A 24,654-nucleotide genomic window follows, 5' to 3' on the forward strand; every position below is an offset into this window, starting at 1 on the left:
ATGTCCAAAGTACATAAGACAAAATTTCACCATCCTTGCTTCCAAGGAGCACCCTGGCTATACTTCTTCCGAGACAAACTTGTTCGTTCTTCTAGCAGTCCGTGGTATATTCAATATTCTTCCCCAACACCACAGTAAAAAGGCGTCAATTCTTCTTTAATCTTCCTTATTCATTGTCCAGCTTTTGTATGCATATGAGGCAACTGAAAATATCACGGCTTGGGTCAGGTGCACCTTAGTTCTCAAAGTGACATCTTTGCTTTTCAACACTTTAAAGAGGTCTTTTGCAGCAGATTTGCCCAATGCAATGAGTCATTTGATTTCTTGACTGCTGCTTCCAAGGGCATTGATTGTGAGTCCAAGTGAAATAAAATCATTTGCAACTTCAATGGTCCAGTTGTAAGAATTTTTCTTTTCTTTATTTTGAGGTGTAATCCATACTGAAGGCTGTAGTCTTTGATCTTCATCAGTAAGTGCTTCAAGTCCTCTTGACTTTCAGCAAGCAAGGTTGTATCATCTGCATATAGCAGGTCGTTAATGAGTCTTCCTCCAATTCTGATGCCAGGTTCTTCATAGAGTCTAGCTTCTTGGATTATTTACTCAGCATACAGATTGAATAAGTATGGGGAAAGGATACAGCCCTGAAACACACCTTCCCTGATTTTAAACCAGTAAGTATCCCTTTGTTCTGCTCAAACGACTGCCTCTTGGTCTACGTACAGGTTCCTCATGAGCACAATTAAGGGTTCTGGATTTCCCATTCTTCACAATGTTATCCATAATTTGTTATGATACACACAGTCGAATGCCTTTGCCTAGTCAATAAAACACAAGTAAACATCTTTTTGGTATTCTCTGCTTTCAGCCAAGATCCATCTGACATCAGCAATGATATCCCTCTTTCCACATCCTCTTCTGAATCTGGCTTGAATTTCTGGCAGTTCCCTATCGATGTACTGCTGCAACCACTTTTGAATTATCTTCAGCAAAATTTTGCTTGCATATGATATTGTTTGATAATTTCCACACCCTGTTGGATCAATTTTCTTTGGAATGAGCACAAATATGGATCTCTTCCAGTCAGTTGGCCAGATAGCTGTCTTCTAAATTTCTTGACATAGATGAATGGGCACTTCCAGTGCTGCATCCATTTGTTGACACATCTCAATTAGTATTCCGTCAATTCCTAGAGCCTCATGTTTCACCAATACCTTCAGTGTGGTTTGGACCTCTTCCTTCAATACCATAGGTTCTTGATCATATGTTACCTCCTGAAATGGTTGAACGTCAACCAATTCTTTTTGGTACGGTGACTCTGTGTATCCCTTCCATTTTCTTTTGATGCCTCCTGTGTCATTCAATGTTTTGCCCGTAGAATCCTTCAATATTGTAACTTAAGGCTTCAGTTTTTTCTTTAGTTCTTTCAGCTCGACAAATGCAGAGTGCATTCTTCCCTTTTGATATTCTAACTCCAGGTCTTTGCACATTTCATTATAATACTTTGTCTTCTCTAGCCATCCTTTGAAACATTCTGTTTAGCTCTTTTACTTCATCATTTCTTCCATTTGCTTTAGCTGTTCTACATTCAAGAGCAAGTTTCAGAGTCTCTTCTGACATCCAATTTGGTCTTGTCTTTCTTTCCTGTCTTTTTAATGACCTTTTGTTTTCTTCATGTATTATGTCCCTGATGTCATCCCATAACCTGTCTGGTCTTTCATCATTAGTGTTCAATGCATCAAATCTGTTCTTGAAACGGTCTCCGAATTCAGATGGGATATATTCAAGGTCGTTTTTTTGGTTCATTTTGGCCATATATGATTGGATTTATTTCTGGACATTCTGTTCTGTTCCATTGGCCTTTATTCTAATACAATACTGTCTTGGCTACTGTGGCTTCAAAGTAAGTCACAAAATCAATTCATACAAGTGTTCAAACATTGTCCTTTTTCAACAATGTTTTGGCTATTTGCATTTCCATGTACATTTTAGGATCAACTTTTCAATCTCTACTAAACAGTCTGGTGGAATTTGGGGACTGCGTTGAACCTAAAAATCAATTTGGGAAGAATTGTCATCTTAATAATATTGAGTTTCCTGATCTATGAGTGTATCTCTGCTAATTTAAAGCTCCTGTAATGTCTTTCAACAAAGGCTATTTTGTTAAATTTATCCTTAAGTACTTATTTTTGATGGTTTTGCGAATGATGTTCTTTAAATTTTCAATTTGTGGTTGCTTATTACTGGCATATGTAAATACAATTGATTTTTTTATATTGATTTGTATACTGAGATCATTTTATACTCATTTAAGTCTAGTAGTTTCTTTCTTCTTTTTTTTTCTTATAGATTCCTCTGAATTTTCTGCATAGATAATCATGTTGTCTGCACATAAGATACAGTTTTACTTCTTCCTTTCCAATCTGTATGTCTTTTCTCCCTTTTCCTTGCTTTATTGTTGGACTAGTACCTTTAGCACAATGTTGAATAAAAGTGGTGCAAGTGGACATCCTTGCCTTTTCCCAAACTTAGTGGAAAAGTATTCACACGTTTGAGGCATCTGTAGACTTTTTGGGTAGCGCATAGTAGAAAACGGTTAAGCGCTGGACTACTAACCAAAAGGTTGACAGAAAGGCTTGAAGCCTGCTTCCAAAAACTCAGCCTTGAAAATCCTGTGGAGTTCTATTCTGCACTCATGGAACACTCATTGGAGCTTCCTTGGTTTTTGATTTGGTAGACTTTCCGTAGGTGCTCTTTATCAGGTTGAGGAAGTCCCCTTCTAGTCCTAGTTTGCTAAGAATATTTATCATGAATGGATGTTGAATTTTGTCAAATGTTTTATTTAATTTTTTTGTTTACTCAGCAAATGTTTATATATCACTTAGCATCTGTCTAGCACATATTGGGTAAATAAAGTTACAGTCTCTATCCTCTGGCATACCAGCAGATGAGATGTTCATATTGATGAAGTATTCATTCAGCAAATATTTATTGAGCAATTACTATGTACCAAGCACTGCTCAGGGAATTAAGATAAAATATGATATGCCCTAATACTGACTACATACTAAAAGTTAGGGGAGGTAGCTGCTCTGTAGCTGCCCAGCCATATCCCCTCAGGCCTTACCATTATAGTGCCTACAGGCCTAGCTTCCAGCTGGCAGCATCTGCATCTCTTTTCCTGAGGGCTTCCACTAGGGGCCAGAAACCCCTTTGTCCCACTACCCAGCAGGTCAGAAGTGCCTAGAAATTAATGCTTCCCAGGAACTGCCCTCAACCAGTGACTGACAAGGTAATTGATGTGGAAATATTCCAGTTGCCTCACCCCTTAGGTGAGATAACTCTGAGCATGAATTCTACACTGGCTCCCAGAGTCCTCAGTGGAATTAACTACCACCCACATGTGTCACTGTCATTTATCATTGGTATCATGCTGTTGCTTTTTTCACATCCTGTCTGCTTCACTCACTTTGGCAGTATTTGAATTTGTGACCCTTGAACAAGAAGGTCTTCAAAGTCCTCAGTTTAGGATTTCTTGATTCCATCAGCCTTATAGAAGTGCCAGTGAAGGAATAGATACTTTCGAATACAGTTATGGTCCACTTACCATTATGTCCTACCACATACAAAATCCCCCTGTAGCTATTCCCACCTCAGCCATTTGCTTTTCTCTTTTCTGCCCAAGGGCTATCTCTGGCACTGCAGGAGCAAAAAGGCCTATTTGGAAGCGAAGGGGGAGCTAATGTCTACGGAGCAGCCTTTAATCAAGGGGAAGGGAAGTTGGTAGATAAATGTCCCAGACTCTACCCCAGCCTCCAGTGGGCCAAAAATGAGACATGTTCCCTGAAGTATCTCAGACAGCAGCCAGTGGGATCCAGCACAGTTGTCTATAGCAATAACCAACTCAGTAACACACTCGTTGTCTCCTTTCTCTTCCCTGTCCATACCTTCACTCCTGCTTCCTTGGGATCACTTCCCAAATATAGTCTCTCCATCCTGAACTTGTTTCAGATTCTGCTTTTGTGGGAACCCAAAGTAAGGTAAGATATTCTAAGGAAACTCATCACTAGGAGAAAGAAATACTGATCACAATGATCATATCTACTTCTTTGTTTTCAGTCAAATTTTTAGATAATGGCAGAGGACAACCTGTGGACCTTTTACAAGTTCAGGATGAATAATGGCACTTTTATTATGTGTTCAGATGAGATAACTCAAGACCCAAAATTGTCCTGGTAGTTGTTAGGTGCTGCGGAGTTGGTTCCAACTCACGGTGACCTGATTCACAACAGAACGAAACAAAGCTTTGTCCTGCTCATCCTCATGATCATTGCTATGTTTGAGCCCATTGTTGCAGCCACTGTGTCAGTTCATCTCATTGAGGGTCTTCCTCTTTTTCACTGACTTTTCACTTTAGCAAGCATGATGTCCTTCTCCAGGGAAGTGGTGTTCATGGATTTGTCTTCAATCATGTTGAGTCTGTCTTCCCTTGTTTCAAATTTGCTCCTTTAACCTTCCATTGAGTTGTCCAGTTCTGAAAATTTGTTGCTTACCTTTTGAATTTCTAGTTGCTAGTTTTGTATGATTTCTAATTGTTTGTTTATTTTGACATTTTGTTCTTGCACTATTTTCCTGAATTCTTCTACAGCTTTGTCTGTGCTTTCCTTGATTTTTGCTATGTTTTCATTGGTTTTATCTGTGTTTTCCATGATTTTGTCTATTTTTTCCTTGGTTTTGTCTGTGTTTTCTTTGATCTCATTCCTAATCTCTTGAAGCACCCTAAATATTAGTCTTTTTTAATTCCATGTGAGGTAGTTCAACTGCCTTTTCTTCTGCTGGAAGGTCATCTTATTCTTTATTTTGGTCACTTGCTGGAGTCATCTTGTCCTGTTTTTTATGTTTTGGTATTGTCTGCTGCCTTCAAGACATTAAGGTATATTCTTACTTTTGATTGTATGTTCATTTGTTTTGTCCTGTTTTTTTGTTTTGTTTTGATATGTCAGCATGAGTGTGCTGGGTGTGCTTTACTGCTTGCTCATCTGTGGGCACAATAGCTGTCACCACCTCATCTAGGTAGGCAGGGCGGTGGCAAAGAGGGAGAGCCTTCTTCACTGTACACTGTTTTGGTGAGGTGGCTGAGGGCCTATTGGGTGGATACTATCTGTCTGCTGATGGTCCGGCTGTGTTGGAATGTTCACAGCTCCTTACTAGATAGGTGGGAGTATTGGATGGAGAGTGCTACAGGTTGGCTTCCCACCATTCAGCAGCTGGTCAATGGATGGGAGTGACCTGAGCACTGTCAGTACTCTAGCCATGGCAGTGCAATGGGGGCCGATGGGAAACACAGGAGATGGAGTATGGGGCTAGGTGGGAGGGAGAAAAAAAAGAAAAAAGAGAAAAAGAAAAAAAGAGGTGGCACAGTGGGGACCAGCAAGTGGGGGCAGGGCAGACTCAGGGGCTGGTGGGAAGTGAGGGAAGTGGCTTATAGGTCTAGGTGGGAGGGAGAAAGAAAAGAACAACAACAAAAAAAAGTGGTGGTGCAGCAGGAACCAGCAGGTGGGGGCAGAGCAGACATGGGCGGTTGTGGGCCAATGTGCTAATGGTGCTCTAGCTGCAGTGGTGTGGCGGGGGCCTAAAGGAAGGGGAAAGGTGGAGTACAGGGCTAGATGGGAGGTAGAAAGGAAAAAATGGTGGTGTAGGGGACTGGGTAGAGGAGGTAGAGCAAACCCTGGGTCCAGTGGGAATGGATGAGAGGTGGCTTATGGGGCTAGGTGGGAAGGAAGAAGGAAAAAAAAGGCAGCGCATCAGGAGAGAGTGGGTGGGAGTGGGGCAGACCCAGTGCAGTGGTGGGCTTGAGCACTGGTAGTGCTCTAGCTGTGGCAGTGTGATGGGGGCTGGCAGGTGCGGGGAGGTGGTGTATGGGGTTAGGTGGAAGGGAGAAAGAAAGGAAAGAAAAAAGCTGTGCGGTCAGAGGGGCTGGGGTGGCTGGCGGGACACATGAACTCTGGTGGTGGGGGCTGCTGGGATAGGGGGGTTCTTGCTTCTACTCACCAGAAGGGTGAGGGGTGGGAAAGTGTGTTTCTCTGATTACTGGGTGCTCTATCACCTGATGGGAGCTCCATGAAGTTGTCTTTCCCCAATGTCCAGGGTCATTGCTGATTGTATTTCAAAATAGCCAGGTTGTGCTGTGTTGGTTGGCAGGAGACCTCCACTCTGTATGTCTCCTCATTCTCTATTTTCCATCAGTTTCCTTTTCCATTTGATATTTGATTTAGTTCATTATCCCTTCATTTGATGCTCAGGGTTCTAGGACTGACATTTGTATCTGTTTTACTTAGTTTTCAGGTCTTTGCTGTAAAGGAATAGTGTGGTGCATCTGTCTAGGGTGCCATGTTGGCTCTGTCTTTCCTACCATCTTCTTTTGATGCTTCCTGTATCAGTCAAAATTTTGCCTATAGAATTCTTCAATATTACAACTCAAGGCTGGCTTTTTTCTTCAGTTCTTTCAGCTTGAGAAATGCCAAGCGCGTTCTTTCTTTTGGTTTTCTAACTCCAGGTCTTTGCACATTTCATTATAATACTTTTCTTTACCTTCTTCAGCTGCCCTTTGAAATCTTCTTTTCCCCTCTTTTACTTCATCATTTCTCCCATTTGTTTTAGCTATTCTATGTTCAAGAGCAAGTTTTAGAGTCTCTTCTGACATGCATTTTTGTCTTTCCTTTATTTTCTGTCTTTTTAATGACTTCTTGCTTTCTTCATTTATGATGTGCTTGATGTCATCCCATAATTCATCTGGCTGTACTAGACACAAAATAGATGTCTTCAAACAAGGTTCTCTCCAACGCATTTCTAATCAGAGCAAACAGCCTCCTGACCTTCTTTAAATGGGGGTTACTGGTAACAAGTTTAAATTTCATGAATAATAATCCGATGTTTTTTTTCTGCATCTGTGAAAGTGTATGGCTTTTCTTTTTTGCCTATTAATGTGGTAAAATAAAATTGATTTTCAAATACATTCTTGGGCTAAATTGCAGTTGGTCATGAGCTATTACACTTTTTTTTTAAATAATTTTTATTGTGCTTTAAGTGAAAGTTTACAAATGAAGTCAGTCTCTCACATATAAACCTATACACACTTTACTACATACTCCCATTTACTCTCCCCCTAATGAGTCAACCTGGTCCCTCCTTCCAGTCTCTCCTTTCATGACCGTTTTGCCAGTTTCTAACCCTCTCTACCCTCCCATCTCCCCTCCAGACAGGAGTTGCCAATGCAGTCTCAAGTGTCCACCTGATACAAGTGAGCTATTATACTTTTTATATTTTGTTGGATTTGATATGTTAAAATTCTGTGGAGATTTTTTGATGTCTATGTTCACAAGAGATATTTTTGTATAGTTTTCTTTTCCTGTAATGTTTTTTGCCTGGTTTTTGGTATCTGGATAGTACTGACCTCATAGAATTAATTGGGAAGTGTTCCCACCTCTTCTATTTTCTGAAAGAGTTTGTACAGAATTAGCATTATTTCTTCCTTAAATGTTTGGTAGAATTCATCCATTTTCATTAGAAAAATTCATGCTGAAGCTGAAAGGCCTAAAGAGCACAACCTAAAAGTCAGGTGCCTATGGATGCCTAAGATTGAGGATCCCCCTTTCGTTAAGATTCATATAAAACAAATCCAGGCCTTCATTTCATTTATTATGGAAAACAGGTATGTTCAAAATAACTCTGTGGATTTGTTGGGGCTCACGTTTCTACTGGCCACCACATAGTCTAGCATCCTTGTTCTCATAAATTCTCTACTCTATGTGATTCTTGCCTCATGTGATTCCTGTCCTCTTTCCACATCAGCAGCACAGGGTGAACCTTGCTCTGTGTTCCTTCATTCCCCAAAGCACCACTAACACAAGGCTCTTGGGTATGGTTTGGGATAACAGCAGGCATTTATAACATAGCTTACAGTTTAAAATTTAGTATTAGAGATAATTGCTCCACAAAATTCATTGGTCATTTCCCATCATGCTCTATAGCCATGATGTTGATATATTTTATCCTGTTCACATTTCTCCAACTAAAATTAAATAGGAGTTCCTGGCTAGGCTCAGTGTTTCACCAAAATAATGATACTTGGAACACACTATAGAGTATAAGTAATTACTTAATGAATCCCTTACCATTTAGATTTTTCGAATAAATTATCAAGCAGTTTGCTAAAACCAGAGCTCTAGAGACATTCTTAAATATAAAATGTATATCTACAAACCTCAAAAATATGCTAAAATGTTAAATTAGTTTATATTTTTGGTATTTCATTCAAATTTCAACATGTCTTTCATATTTGCAGGCAGTGTTTATTAGATGTACAATAATATTTTTAAAATATCAGTCTTTAACAGTCACAATTTTTAAATGACAATTATTCAGGAAATAATTCAGTAAAAAGTAAACACTTTAAATAGTAAGTTTAGAAACACAAGAATTGTTTCATAATTTTGTTTGATTAAAAATCTTATCCTTGATTCATCACTCATGGTTTATTCCAGCGCTGGGCAACTAATTCTAACTAAAATCTGTCAACTTTGTGTACTAATTAGATCTAAGGAAGAATAGGAAAATCCAGTGGCAAGAGGGCCTGAGAATGAAAGGCCCCTCTGAGACTTGTAGAGATGATTATTGCAATGTGATCTTGAGTGGGCCAAATCCTCTGCAGTTGTTGATGGCTATTTGAAGTGCTTCCTCCACTCTTTCCATTGTAGAATATTTAGGGAGGTCCAGGATATTATAACATGTCAATGATCTTGGGCCATCGTTTTCACTGAAAGTTTCAGGACAGCGAAATACTATTCCAATATTCCTTATACCTTTTACGTGCAGCCTATCACTTCCTGTAAGAAAAACTAGCAAGGAATAAAATCTGGTTAAGATTTTTCACAGGAAAAACAAAATTCAAAATGAAAAGGAAAAAATGAATCACTTCATTGAATAAATAATTTGAGTCCTGGTGTAGACAAAACTACACAGGGCCATGTAGAGTGTAGAAAAATCATGACATTTGGTCACTGTCTTCATGAATTCACAGTCTAGTTGGAGGAGAAATACATACATTGAGGGAAAAGATAATAGCAAGATACAAGCAAGTTTGATTTGGCTCAAGAGGAAGATAAAGAATATGATGGCGGAATTGAGGGTAGAGGGAGAGATGCCAGGCAGGGGCCATCAGCAAGCGTTCACAGACATCATAACTAGCTAGTTTCTCAAGAAGACAGGGATTTGGAGAGGCAGAGAGAAGTATGAGCATTTAAGTCAGAGGAAAAAGCTCAAAGAAAAATTAAAAAAAGCCAGAGGTGGGAAGGTGTAAGGTAAACTCACTGAATGTGTAGACAGTGGAACCACTGGGCTGAAGCAAAGGTTTCATGTACCAGAGAAAACTGGAAAGGTAGCCTGGCCTTGTGAACAAGTTGGAACAAAAATAACAAGAAGAAAAATGTATATTTCAGGGAGAGATGATTATTATGGATTGAATTGTGTCCCCCCAAAATATGTGTTATAAATCCTAACCTGTGTGTCTGTGCCTATAATCCCATTTGGGAATGGGTTGTCTTCGTTATGTTAATGAGGCAGGATTAGTGTAGGGTGTTCTGGAGTCAATCTCTTTTGAGATATAACAGAAATTAAACAAGCAAACTAGTAAGCAGAGATGGGGAAAGATACATGCCAAGCCACATGGAGATAGATCTCCAAGCAACCAGGAAACAAGCTGAAGAGACAAGGACCTTCCCCTAGAGCTGACAGAGAGAAAGACTTCCCCAGAGCCAGCACCCTTAATTCAGATTTCTAGCCTCCTAAACTGTGAGAAAATAAATTTCTGTTTGTTAAAGCCATCCACTTATGATATTTCCATTATAAAAGCACTAAAAAATTAAGAGTGACGAAATGGGATGAGAAGGTAGGAGAGTAAGTCATTAAGTCTGTCTTAAGCCTTAGGGTTCCCACCAAGAGAAGTTCTTATGCCATGAGGTCACATAGTTTAGTGGTCAAGAGTCTGGGCTTTGGAGTCAGGCTTTTGGGTTCTAATTCTATTCTGACACTAATCAGCTGTCTGAACATGGGCAAGGTACTAAAGGCTTCAAGCCTCTTTTTCCTCTTGTCTGAAAGAGGAAAAAGTAATGGTACCTACCTTATAATCAGTGTAGTAGTGCCTGGCACAAAATAAGCATGCAAGAAATGTTGTTGTTATTATTATCCTCTGCTATTATTGCTATTTTTATTTCTAAAATAGTATTAGAGACAGTTTCCATGGTCCTGAGACACAGATAATTAAATGAAGGATGGCATGTGAGATAAAAGGCTTGATACAAAGTCAACAGGGTTCTCATGCGATTCAGATTTTCTGGAGGCATAGAGGTTGGATAAACCCCCAAAATTATCACCCAGAGATAAACTTTAAAACTTAAACCAGAAGTATCCCCTGAAGTCTTCTTAAAACCAAACAATAGTTTAGCTTAACTAGGAAAGAATATCTCCCTTAAGCATTGTGCTCTTTTAAGAACTATCTATATGGGATTAAATTGACAACAGCAACTCAAAAGATTAAATAGGAAGCTTAGGGGGCAGTAAGTTTATGTTGATAGGGGAGGAACAATTTGGAAAAGGAGGGTGAGAATGGTTGTACAATTTGAAGAACGTAATCAATGTCACTGAATTGTACATGCAGAAATTGTTAAATTGGTGTATGTTGTGCTATGTATATTCTCAACAACAACAATAATAAAAAAATATATTTAAAAAAGTCAACTGGAGTGAGGAAAGAAAATACAATCAGAAACTGCAGGTGGGATTTGAATCAGTACAAAAGGCAGTAAAATACCATTTAGTATTATTATTATTGTTATCTTAGTGGGAAACCAGCTTGCGTAAGAGAAAAAAGGCAGGGAACCTGGGTTCTAACAGTTAGTTTGCCATTAATCTATAATTTATGATTAATAATGACTTTATCACAAATAAGATATTTATTTTATATATATATGTACATATATATAATTACAGATTCATATTTCAATGTAATACTTACAGAGGAATTTTCTCTTCTCATCCAAAGTTAATTTGTGGAAAGCTTTCCAGAACATCTGAATAGTAGGATGTGATTTGTAGTATCCTTGATCATATGTTGCATTCTTGAGAAGAAGGAGAAAAATAGTTTTGGGGGAGATTATATAGAAGTTGTTTGGAAAAATGTGAGGCACTTTGGTATCATTTACCTTTTCAAAATCTTCCCAGTCATAATCAGTATTTCCAACTATTGCTGACATTAGTTCTTCAGGCTGAAAATACTGAATTATCTCCTTGTCACAGACTCTGTAAAATCCTCTCTGAAATTCTTCATAGACTTCCTTTACGGAGGTGTTGAAGATGTAATCAACACATTTAGAAGCATAGTCGTTCCTTGAAGGAAGCCAAAAAAAAGAAAATGGCCAATGACATAATTTACCACTGATTAAAATAGTCTGTACTTTGTCCTTTATTATCATTTCTATTAGGAAAGAAAATTTATTTTTGCATAGTACATAACACTGTACAATATGGTTTCAGCTAGAAGGGAATTTAGAGACTATAAACAAAAGGATTAAGACTTCGTTTTGTTCTCATTTTCCTCACTGCAGTCAGGTTAATTTTTTTTCTGTTTTGGGTTTTTTTTTATTTTTTTAATTGTGGTAAATACATATGTAGCAAACCTTTTCAACATTCTTCACGCGTACAATTCAGTGACATTAGTTACGTTTATCATGTTGCTAAATTTTCCCATCTCCCTTAATAGAAACTCACTCTCCCCCATGCAGCAAGTCCCCTTTTTTCCTTCCCTCCTTCCTGATCCTGGTAACCTCTAATAAACCCCAACTCCTATTGCCATTGAGTCAATTTCGACTCATATCAACCCTATAGCACAGAGCAGAACTGTCCTCCAGGGTTTCCAAGGCTGTAATCTTTAAGAAAGCAGATTGCCACATTTTTCTCCCATGGAGCGGCTGGTGGTTCCGAACTGCTGACCTTTAGGTTAGCAGCCAAGTGCTTAACCACTGCACCACCAAGGCTCTTTCCTTAGCCACAAACTAAAACCAAACCCACTGCTGTTGAGTCAATTCCGATTCACAGTGACCCTGTGGGACAGAGTAGGCTGCCCCATAGGGTTTCCTGAACTATGATCTTTACGGAAACAGACTGTCACATCTTTCTCCCTCGGAGCAGCTGGTAAGTTCGAACCACCAACATTCAGTTAGCGCTAAGTGCTTAACCACTGTGCCGTGAGGGCTCCTTTCTTTAGTCATACTTACTTACTTAACATTCAATTCATCACCTTACTGTTTCTGTTTTGCAACTAGCAGCAGTATATATTATTTCCTTTTCACCCGGCAACTTTTACCATCCATCAGATCTCAGAATGAACATGACTTTCTCAAGGTGGGTCTTTCTGTTCCTCTCCCCCACCTCTGTCACAACATACATCACTTTCTGGAAGTTATATCTGTAGGGCCTGTCTCCTCCACTACCTGATGAATTTCCTGATGGCAGGGGCTGTATCGTCATATTCCACATATCTAACATACTAAAAAAAAAAAAAACCCAGTGCCGTCGAATCGATTCTGACTCATAGAGACACTATAGGACAGAGTAGAACTGCCCCATGGAGTTTCCAAGGAGCACCTGGTGGATTTGAACTGCCAACCCTTTGGTTAGCAGCTGTAGCACTTAACCACTACGCCACCAGGGTTTCCATTTAACCTACTACCAGGCCTAAAGTAGAACCACAGTAAATGTCTTTAATAGACAAATGATTGTGCAAATGAATGCCCAGAACAAGACAAGCAACAACTGTCCCTGGGTTGACCCCGATTCTGAAAGACTATTGTCTTAGTTACCTAGTGCTGCTATAACAGAAATACCACAAGTGGATGGCTTCAACAAATAGAAGTTTATTCTCTCATACTCCAGTAGGCTAGAGGTCCAAATTCAGGGCATCAGCTCCAGGGGAAGGCTTTCTCTCTCTGTCAGCTCTGGAGGAAGGTCCTTATCATCAATCTTCCCTTATACTAGGAGCTACTCTGCACAGGAACCCAGGTCCAAAGGACATGCTCTGCTCCCAGTGCTTCTTTCTTGGTGGTAAAAGGTCCCCCCTCTCTGCTTGCTTCCCTTTTCTTTTATCTCTTGTAAGATATTAAGATAAAAGGTAGTGCAGGCCACACCCCAGGGAAACTCTCTTTACACTGGATCAGGGATGTGACCTGAGCAAGAGTGTTACATTCCACCCTAATCTTCTTTAACATAATTTAATCTTGCTTTATTAACCATGGGCAGAGATTAGGATTTACGGCACATAGGAAAATTGCAATCACAAAATGGAGGACAACCACACAATACTGGGAATCGTGGCCTAACCAAGTTGACACATGTTTTGGGGGGACACAATTCAATTCATGACAATTATCTACCTCACCAGGCCATTTATCACATTAAATTTCCTATATCCCACATAATCTGTCACCCATATAGCAAGCGGAGTATAGTGAGTGAAAGCTCATACTATTAGGCAGCCAGAACATCACAATAACCTCCTCTCTGAAGCTCCACATACTTTGATAAGCAGAGAGCCAGGATGCCCTAATTTATAGGGCTGCCCTTAACATTGGTTAAAAAATGGTTTCACCCGGGTTTGTTCTATTCTGAAAATTATAAGCTCTACTTACACAGACAACTTGCCGAAGAGCTTATTTAACTAACATTTAAAATCTGGACTCGTCATCTCACAGGCTCTCATATGTTCAGTTAACATATAAATTCAACACGCACTGAATCGGGACAATCACAGCAAACAAACAAACAAAAAACAATTTGTACTTGTACACCAATGTTTATTGCAGCACTATTCACAATAGCCAAAGGTGGAAATAGTCTAAATGCCATCAGCAGATGAATGGACAAACAAAATGTGGCATACAGAATGGAGTATTACTCAGTCATAAAGAGAAGTGAGGTCTTGCTATATGCTACAGCAAGGATGAACCTTGAGAACATTGTGCTGAGTGAAATAAGTTAGTCACAAAATGACAAATATTGTGTGATTCCCCTTGTATGAAATATCTGGAATAGACAAGTGTATGGAGATGAAAGTTCATTGGTGGTTGCCAGGGGCTGGTAGGAGGGACGGGGAAAGGAGGACACAATGCTTAGCGGTCACCGAGCTTCTGTGGAGGATGGTGGAGGAAACTGGGAATGGCTGGTGGTGATTGTTGAGCAACATGGTGGGTGCAATTAATGTCACTGAACTGTGAGTGTGATGACTGTTGAAGTGGCAAGTGATTTGTTACCAATATATGTACAAAAAAAAAAACTTGATTAAAAAAACCCAATATAACAGGAAACAGTGTAATTTATCTCTGTTTTCCACATTTACTCTGGAATCATTAAGCCCTTAGTACTAGACACTGAGCTGGCTCTTGTTTTTTCCTGATGCTTCAACAGTAACACGTAAGTTTGGACCCAGAAAGCTACTGTGACCTGGAATGATATGAGTTTTCTATATGCGTACGTACTTGCCTCCATTTAAATATAAGCTCACTCTGGATATCAATCTCTTTCTCTCTAATCATGTGTTACGGGTTAAATTGTGTCCTCCCAAAAGATGTGTTGTAAATCCTAACCCCTATACATGTGAGTATAATCTCATCAGTGAATACGGTATTATGTTATATTAACAAGGCTATGTCAGATATAAAAGGAACGGTTTAGGCACAGAAACAAGCACAAATGAAGAAAGATTGATGCCATGTGGATATCACCAAGGAACCAAGGAAGAGAATCTGAAAAAAACAAGTATTTTCCCCCAGAGTGGACACAGAAATCTTCCCCTAGTGCTAGTACCCTGAATTCAGACCTCCAGCCTCCTAAGCTGTGAGAAAACAAATTTGTTTGTTAAAACCACTCACTTGTATTTCTGTTACAGTAGCACAAAGAAATTAAGACACCGTGAATCCATGAATCTGTCATTCTGACGTAGCTAGGAGTTGCTGACCTGGCACTCAAGGAGGTATGGCAAGGTAGGCTGAAGACCAAAAAACCAGGAATAGGAATAATAGTCCTCTTTCCATTCCTCGTATCCTCCTTCCTTCCACCTGTTCTCCCTTCTTCTTCATCCATTTATTCATTCACCCAACTCACCAACCAATTTATACAATATGCTAGGCTGGGGCTAGATGCTGGAGATACAATGTTGAAGATGATAAACATGATCCATAGAGATTTTCAAAAAAGGTCACCATTAAACAAACCATTATATTGTTCCTTCTCTCAGGATCTTTGCATTTGCTGATCCTCCTGCCTGGAAATATTTCCCCCAGATATTCGCATGACTGTCTCCTACCCTTTGAGCGGCCATCCCGGATATGTAGTTGTTGTATGCCGTCGAGTCCATTCCGACTCATAGCAACCATACAGGACAGAGTAGAACTGTCCCATTGGGTTTCCTAGGCTGTAATCTTTATGGGGGGGGGGGAACCCTGGTGGTGCAGTGGTTAAGAGCTCGGCTGCTCACCAAAAGGATGGCAGTTGGAATCCACCAGCCTACTCTGTCTTATAGGGTCTCTATGAGTCAGGGTCACTATGAGTCGGAATCGACTGGAAAGCAGTGGGTTGCTTGGAATCTTTACGGGAACAGATTGCCAGTTCTTTTCTGCCGAGGAGTTCGAACTGTCAACCTTTTTATTAGCAGCCAAGTGCTTAACCGTTGTGCTACCAGGGCTCCTTCTTACTGGACTGGCCTATTTATATCAACCCCTCCCTACTCAACTGGGCCTCTGAAAAGAAAAGAGAAAGCAAGAGAGAAAGAGTGCACACAAATGAGCCAGCCCTCGTTTGCAGTATTTGCCAATTTCTTTGGAGTAAATATTCCCACCGCAGTAGATTTCAAGCTAGTAATGCTTCAACAACCAGGTCTCAGCATTTTTGGTGAAAATTTAACAATCAGCTTTCACAAGCTGGTACCAACTGTTTCCAGCATATTAGTTTGTAGCTCTCTAGTCTCTTAATTGGCTTTAATTTTTTTCAGAGGGCTCATCCTTATCTCACACCATATTACATTCTGCCACACTGGAATTTAAGCTCCAGATTTTGTCTCTCTTGTCCAGTGTTCTATCTCTAGCATCTGGAATAGGGTCTGGAAGAGAGTTATTGTTGTTGTGCGCCATGGAGTTGATTCTGACTGATAGCGACCCCTCGTGACAGAGTAGAAATGCCCCATAGGGTTTTCTAGGCTGTACTCTCTCAGGTCTTTCTCCCATGGAGCCACTGGGTAGGTTCAAACTGCCAACCTTTCCGTTAGCAGCTGAGTTAACCGTTGTACCATCAGGGCTCCTCCTGGCCCAGAGAAGAGGCTCAAAAGTATTTGTTAAATGAATAAACAATGAATAGTGCTGCAAAGGAAATATTTAATCCTTTCTCCCCTTCTCTTACTCTATAATCTTTCTGAATGATGAGTAGTTGAACTGATAATTCAAGAAGTGAAAATACACTTTTAAAAGTCTAATGATACAAATGTTTTACGTGTATTCAAAGCTGATAGTCTAGGTCTCAAAACTTACTTGTTGGTTTGGTCCACAGGTATAGATATTCCATTTGGAATTAAATCAGCACGATTTTTGTCCCAATATATCTGTAACCAAAATGTATTCAAAGCATGAAAGAAAGTCTGCAAAATCAACTGCCGGTAATACCATTATTGCCAGTACATTTTTCCTTAGAGCATTTTAAAATAACTGAAACTAAGTAATTATTTGTGCAGTTCAACATTTTAGATAAGCATAAAAAATAATAAATTGTCAGGTCATCCTATTCTAGAACATGCTGTACATGCTTTTAAGCATAAGTCATTCCATTTGTTTGTTTACATTGTTCCCTTTAATTGAACAATTGTTACATCTTCACTTTATTGGCAGTCTATAAAAAAAAAACATAAGGTATTAAATGAGAGGGTGGGAGGAAAGTCCTGTAGTACAGAAGTAAAACATCCTTCAAAAAAGGAACCCCTACAACCAGAATGGAATGAATGATAATGATGACACACTGTGAAAATGTAACCAATATCACTTAATAATTTGCTTAGAAATTATTAAAATGGGAACTTAATTTGCTGTGTAAACTTTCACCTTAAACACAATAAAATATTATTTTTTTTTAAAAAAAGGATCTCCAATTCAAGATTGTTGTTGTTCTTAGTTGCCACCGAACCGACTCCGACTCTTGGCAACCCTAAGTGTTCAGAGTAGAACTGTTCCATAGGGTTTTCAAGGCTGTGACCTTTTGGAAGCAGATCACCAGGCCTTGCTTCCGATGCCTTCAATGGGTTTGAACCACCAGCCTTCTGGCTAGTAGTTGAGTGTTTAACCATTTGCACTACCCAGGGACTCCCCATTCAAGATGTGATGCTATTAAATAAATAAAAATAAAAATTATTTTAATAACCATGATTAATGTAATTGGTGTCACTAAATTGTACATGTGAAAAACATTAAATTGGCAAATGTTGTGTTATATATACATATTCACAAAGAACCAGATTAAACCTAAACCATAATATGGCTTTCATTAGTACTCACAGAAAAAAAAATGTAAAGTTCTTCAAGGTCATCAGCTTCATCATTTAGAACTTCTTGCAAATTCCTAATGAAAATTTTGGTTTAAGAATTATTTTACTGATCTCAAAAAATTTCAAAAGTAATAAAGATTTATTGGAAAAAAATTGAAAAATATATAGAAATATCTAAAATGCAATGTAAATTTCCTCTCTTCCACATTCCCAATCCCTCTTCCTAGAGCTAACCTCTGTTTACAGTTTGAGTTGTTGGACCACTGCTGCCACACAGACACTGAGGGAGTTACAAAAAGGTGTCCCTTCCTCTGGACTAGTGATTCTCGAACAGTGCTGATTTTGCCCCCCAGGAGACATTTAACAAAGGCTGGAGACGTCTTCGGTTGTCATGATTTGGGGGAGGGTTGCTACTGGCATTTAGTGTCAGTGCTGCTAAACATCCTACAATGCATAGGACATCCCCCTACTACAAAGAATTATCCAGTCCAAAATGCCAATATTGCTGAAGTTGATTAATCCTGATCTACACTATCAGGGCACACAGTGTCAATCTAGCCAGTTTATTCCTCTATTAAGAGCGTATGAGAACAGAGAATCTTTTTCCCCAACTCTGCTGTCAACCCAATATTTTATTAAAAAAAATCTTTAACAGTTGTCAATGTGTATGCAGAAAATGACTTCTTATTTGCATTTCTTCAATTCTAGTGAGGCTGAGCATATTTTTATTTTTTAATTAGCTATTTTTTTATATACATATGTATGTATGTATATTGTTAGTGGCCCTCAAGTCATGAAGACCCCATGTTTGCTGAGGGTTTTCAAGGCTGTAGCTTTATGGATGTAGATCACCAGGTCTGTCTTCCAAGGCTCCTCTGGGTAAGTTCGAACCACCAACCTCTTGGCTAGACCTTAACTGTCTGCACCGCCCAGGTTTTGTCTTTTCACTGAGTCCTAAACAAATCAGACTCATTTTCATCTCTGTGTTTTCTATCCAGCAGTATAGCATAATACTTCAGAGTAAAGGCTTTGGGGCAGGCAGTCCTGAATTCACATCCTGGCTTCATCACTTGCTAGTTGTATGTCCACTGGCAGTTTACAAATCTCGACTCAACAGCGACTAACAACATCAGTAACAATATACACACACAGTGGCTCAACTGCTACCCAGAGGTTGGCAGTTCGAATCTACCAGCTGCTCCTTGGAAACCCTATGGGACAGTTCTGCTCTGTCCTACAGGGTCCCTGTGAGTTGAAATCAACTCAACAGCAACGGGTTTGGGGTTTTTTTTTGTATATATTTATTTAGCTATATGTATATATATTGCTATGTGTGACGACACACATATTTATACATCATGAATCTGTCATACATGTTGTCAGTATTTTCCTCACAGGGTATAGTTTGCCTTCTAACTTAGAACAGGTATTTTTCTACCCTTAAAAAATAAATTATGACATGCTGAAATATTTAAGATAAATATAGCATGGGTGATTCTCACTCAGGATATTGTATGCTATCCAAAGCAATTGTTTCCATGGGAATAATTTGAAGGGACAAGGTCAAAGCTATGGTTATCACAACAGTACCAGCTGCCATTGAATCGACTCTGACTCACGATGGACATCCATGTGTGTCAGAGTAGAACTGTGCTCCAGAGGGTTTTCAATGGCTGCTTTTTTGGAAGTAGATCACCAGGCCTTTCTTCTGAGGTGCCCCCAAGTAGATTCAAACCACTAACCTTTCAGTTAGCAGATGAACATGTTAACTGTCTGCATCACCTAGAGTCTCCTGATTTATTGTACCGATTGATACTTAGAAAAGCGTTTGGCTTTTCTCCATTTTTGAAGGTTTACTGTATTGTAAGTTATGCTAAAATAGAAATTCACATAAAGTGCATACATTCATAGAAGTTGAAAATCTTGTCTGTGTGTGTGTGTGCATGTAAAATATTATTTATTTGTGCTTAAACAACTGAGATTTACTAGATATAATCTAGGAAAAGCAATCGCATTTACTTACTTCTCAAAAAGAGGACTAAGTTCTTTTAAATCTTCCAGTGATGGCTTTTGGCCCAAAAGTTTCTTAAACAGAGCCAGTGGGAAAGGAATGTTGGCAACATTTAAATGGAAAAAGGAGAGGCCACACAGTATCCCAAAGAGGAAATATCTATTCTTCTCAAATTTAGGCTGAAAAAGGAGGAGAAAAAAAATCGCTGATGTATTATAAGTAATCAATAATAGAAGGGGATAATTAGATTAGTAAGATTTTTGTATTCCCTTTTCTTAAAAGTGACAAGTTAGAAACAAAATGGAGTTCTTATACAGGCTATAATGCAATTTAAATTTCTTCAATAATTTTAAATACAAATTAATGATTCCAAAGATTAAATAGATTTATTTTTTGTTGCTAACAGATCTGGAATAAAAAAAATACATGCAGATATTCTTATGTACTGAAGCTTCCACTACTGAATTTTATAATCTTTGCTTTCAAATTCATGTCGAAAGACAAAACTGAACAAAGGAGGGAGCATAGTTATGGACTGAATTATGTCCCCCCAAAATGTGTATTTCAGTCCCGACCCTTATTATACCTGTGGATGTAATAGTGTTTGGGAATAAGACTTTTTTGTTATGTTAACGAGGCCATATCAGTGTAGCATGTGAACTAAATCTAATCACTCCTAAGTGATATAAAGACAGAAACAGAGACTTGTAAGCACAAGTTGGGGAAGATAGATGCCATACCATGTGAAGATCAGTAAAGAACTAAGGAATGCTGGAATTGATAAGGTTTTCCCCCTGGGGCCTACAGAGACACAGCCTTCCCCTAGAGCCTGAATTTGAACTTCTGGCCTTCTGAACTATGAGATTTTTTTTTTTTTTTTTAAGTCACTCTCCTGTATTTCTATCACAGCACCACTAGCAAACTAAAACACTTTCACTGGACATCAAACATGTCCTGTGAGTGCCATGAGGGGCTGTCTTCTTCAGCAATGCAGTCCACAGCCCAGGTGTGCTTCCAGGACAAAGCGTATGGGTCAGGGAAGGTAGCCGATGCTGCTGACCAAGAAGCTGGGTAGAAGAAAAGAGGGGAAGATGGAAAGAGACTGACAATGTTGGCTTCACTTCTCTCTATACTCTGCTGTCCTAGATAAAAGACGGGCTTTATCTGTCCAGGCCATCACTGCGGCCCACTGGAGGGATCACTAGCCTGAAAATACTAAGACTTAGATTCCAGCACCATCCTTACTGTTAGTAAGCTCATGACTGTGGGCCACTCACATACATTCTGTGCCTCAACCTACTTGCCCTATTAACTTCTGAGAGATTGTAAGGCTAAATGTTAAAATACATTTGATGTCGCTGAATTATACATGTAAAAACTGTTGAATTGGCAAGTGCTTTGTTACATATATTTTACCACAGTAAAAATACATTTGGATTTCGAAAACAAAAGTGCAAGTAATGTCCAGAACTGGCCGTACTTCACCTAATCGGTCTTATTTCCCGTGATTTGTAATGTGTCCCCTGAGTTCCAGTTACTTCTTTCTTTTCACTGAGTCCTAAACAAATCAGACTAATTTTTATCTCTGTGTTTTCTATCCGGCAATGTAGCAAAATGTTTAAGAGTAAGGGTTTTGGAGGCATATAGTCCTGAAATCACGTCCTGGCTTCATCACTTGCTCATTGTATGTCCTTTGGTAATTTATTTAATCTCTCTGAACCTCTGTTTCTTCCTCTGTAAAATGGGAATAAACTACCTACCTCACAGGGTTGAGGTAAAGTTTATTTTTCTTCTCTCCATCCTCCACTTGCATCTATCTCTTGGATCCATTTCATATCTATCCTGCAACATCACCCTCAAGTCTCAACTTCTCTATGACACTTTCCACAGCCACTTCCATCCTTCTTTGATTTCTTTCTGTGCTAATTAAGAAGCCCTTAAGTTTGTATGGAGCCCTGGTGGTGCCGGGGTTAAGAGCTTGGCTGCTAACAAAAAAGTCACCGGTTCGAATCCGCCAGTCACTCCTTGGAAACTCTAAAAGCAGGTCTACACTGTTCTATAGGGTCTCTATGAGACAGCAATAGGGCTTTTTTGTTTTAAGTTTGTATAGCACCTTTAAAGTTTTCATAGTTACGCATAACTTGCTTTATTCTCGCAACAGTGCCTTAAAGCATGCAGAGCAAAACTATGATGTCCATTTTACAGGTGAACAAACCAAAAATTCAGAGGCTAAATGATTCTGCCCATCATCAGTCAAGACTAGAACCCTGGGATTATGATGCCACACCTGGGCTTCCTTCCTCGCCTGCCATGCTTCTCAACAACAATAACACTTAAAGAGTTGTTGTTGTTAGGAGCCTTCCGACTTACAGCCACCAACAGAATGAAACACTGCCCTGTCTTGCACCATCCTCACAATCACTGTTATGCTTGAGCACATTGTTGCAGCTACTGTGTCAATCCACCTCCTTGAGGGTCTTCTTTTTGGATTATTTTCTACTTTACCAAGCATGATGTCCTTCTCCAGAGACTGGTCCCTCCTGATGACATGTCCAAAGTATGTGAGACAGAGTCTCACCATCCCTGCTTCTAATAAGTATTCCGGCTGCACGTCTTCCAAGACAGATTTGTTTGTTCTTCTGGCAGCCCATGGTATATTCAATATTCTTTGCCAACACCATAATTCAAAGGCCTCAATTCTTCTTCAGTATTCCTTACTCACTATCCAGCTTTCATACACATATGAGGTAATTGAAAATACTATGGCTTGGGTCAGGTGCACCTTAGTTCTTAAAGTGATATCTTTACTTTTTTTAACACTTTGAAGAAGACTTTTGCAGGACACTTGTCCAATGCAATGCATCATTTGATTTTTTTTGACGCTGCTGATTTTATGGGCATTGATTGTGAATTCAAGTAAATGAAATCCTTGACACCTTCAGTCTTTCCTCTGTTTATCATGTTGTTGCTTATTGGTTCAGTAAGTGTTTCAAGTCCTCTTCACTTTGAGCAAGCAAGGCTGTGTCATCTTCATATTGCAGGTTATTAATAAGTCTTCCTCCAATCCTGATGCCACATTCTTCTTCATATACTCCAGCTTCTCAGATTAACTGCTCAGCATACAGATTGAATAAGTATGGTGAAAGGATACAGCCCTGACACACACCTCTCTTGATTTTAAACCATATCACCTTGCTCTGTTTGAACAACTGCCTCTTGGTCTAAGTACAGGTTCCTCATAAGCACAATTAAGTGTTCTGGAATTCCCATTCTTCGCAATATTATTCGTAATTTGTTATGATCTGCGTAGTCGAATGCCTTTGCATAGTCAATAAAACATAGGTAATTGTCTTTCTGGTATGACAGTTCCCTGTTGATGTACTGTTGCAACTGCTTTTGAATAACCTTCAGCAAAATTTTACTTGTGTGTGATACTAATGATATTGTTCGATAATTTCCGCATTATGTTGTATTACCTTTCTTTGGAATGGGTACAAGTACAGATCTCTTTCAGTCCGTTGGCCAGGTAGCTGTCTCCCAAATTCCTTGGCATAGACAAGTGAGCGCTTCCAGCACTGCATTCGTTTGCTGAAACATTTCAATTGGTATTCTATCAATTCCCAGACCCTTGTTCTTCACCAATGCGTTTAGTGCAGCTTGGGTTTCTTCCTTTAGTACCATCCATTCTTGATCGTATGCTACCTCCTGAAATGGTTGAATGTCGACCAATTCTTTTTGGTACAGTGACTCAGTGTACCATCTTCTTTTGATGCTTCCTATATCGTTTAATATTTTCCCTGTAGAATCCTTCAGTATCACAACTGGAGGCTTGAATTTTCTCTACAGTTCTTTCAGCTTGAGAAATGCAGAGTGTGTCCTTCCCTTTTGGTTTTCTAACTCCAGGTCTTTGTACATTTCATTATAATACTTTGTCTCCTTGAGCCGCTCTTTGAAATCTTCTCTTCAGCTCTTTTATTTCATCGTTTCTTCCTTTTGCTTTAGCTACTCTGTGTTCAAGACCATTATTCAGAGCCTCTTCTGACATCCATTTTGGTCTTTTCTTTCCTGTCTTTTTAACGACCTCCTGCTTTCTTCATGTATGGTGTCCTTGATGTCATTCCACAACTCGTCTGGCCATTAGTGTTCAAAGCATCAACTCTGTTCTTGAGATGGTCTCTACATTGAGGTGAGATACACTCAAGGTCATACTTTGGCTCTTGTGGACTTGTTCTAATTTTCTTCAGCTTCAACTTGCATATGAGCAATTGATGGTCTGTTCCACAGTTGGCTTCTGGCCTTTTTCTGACTGATGATATTGAACGTTTCCATCATCTCTTTCCACAGATGGAGTCAGTTTGATTTACATGTATTCTTTTTGATGAGGTCCATGTTTATAGTCGCATTTATGTTGGTGAAAAATGTTATTTGCAGTGAATAAGCCATTGGTTTTGCAAACTTACATCATGAGATCTCCCATGTCAGTTCTATCACCAAGGCCATATTTTCAACCCACCAATCCTTCTTCATTGTTTCCAACTTCTCATTCCAGTCGCCAGTAATTATCAACTCATTTTGATTGCATATTTGGTCAATTTCAGACTGCAGAAGTTGGTAAAAATCTTCAATTTCTTCACCTTTGGCCTTAGTGGTTGGGGTGCAAATTTGAATAACAGTCCTATTAACTGGTTTTCTTTGTAGACATATGGATATTATCCTATTACTGACAGCATTGTACCTCAGGATAGACCTTAAAATGTTCTGTTTGACTATGAAGGCAACTCCGTTTCTCGTCATTTTGTCATTCCTGTTATAGTAGACCATGTGTTTGTCTGATTCAAAATGGCCAATACCAGTCTATTTCAGCTCACCAATGCCTGGGATATCAGTTTTTATGCGTTCAATTTCATTTTTGACAACTTCCAGTTTTCCTAGATTCATAGTACATTTCACATTCTTTTTTTTTTATTATTAATGGATGTTTGCAGCTGTTTCTTCTCATTTTGAGGGGTACCAC

General features: G+C 39.2%; 1 protein-coding gene across 5 annotated transcripts in view; it reads right to left on the reverse strand.

Moving 5' to 3' along the window:
* Positions 1–7,052: 7,052 nt before the first annotated feature.
* HERC6 (HECT and RLD domain containing E3 ubiquitin protein ligase family member 6) overlaps positions 7,053–24,654 on the reverse strand; it is a 71,230-nt gene continuing 53,628 nt past the window's right edge. The window contains exons 17-22 of one of the 5 annotated variants that reach the window (XM_023553260.2): positions 19,653–19,819; positions 17,640–17,703; positions 16,626–16,696; positions 11,256–11,439; positions 11,069–11,171; positions 7,053–8,894 (exon numbers count right to left, since the gene is read on the reverse strand). In XM_023553260.2, coding sequence (XP_023409028.1) covers positions 8,668–8,894; positions 11,069–11,171; positions 11,256–11,439; positions 16,626–16,696; positions 17,640–17,703; positions 19,653–19,819 — 816 coding nt within the window. In that variant the 3' untranslated portion in view covers positions 7,053–8,667. The remainder of the gene's footprint in view (positions 8,895–11,068; positions 11,172–11,255; positions 11,440–16,625; positions 16,697–17,639; positions 17,704–19,652; positions 19,820–24,654) is intronic. The other 4 variants (XM_023553258.2, XM_023553257.2, XM_023553261.2 and 1 more) reach the window with 4 other exon arrangements.

The sequence above is a fragment of the Loxodonta africana genome, chromosome 5, assembly GCF_030014295.1.
Source record: "Loxodonta africana isolate mLoxAfr1 chromosome 5, mLoxAfr1.hap2, whole genome shotgun sequence".
NCBI lineage: Eukaryota > Metazoa > Chordata > Mammalia > Proboscidea > Elephantidae > Loxodonta > Loxodonta africana.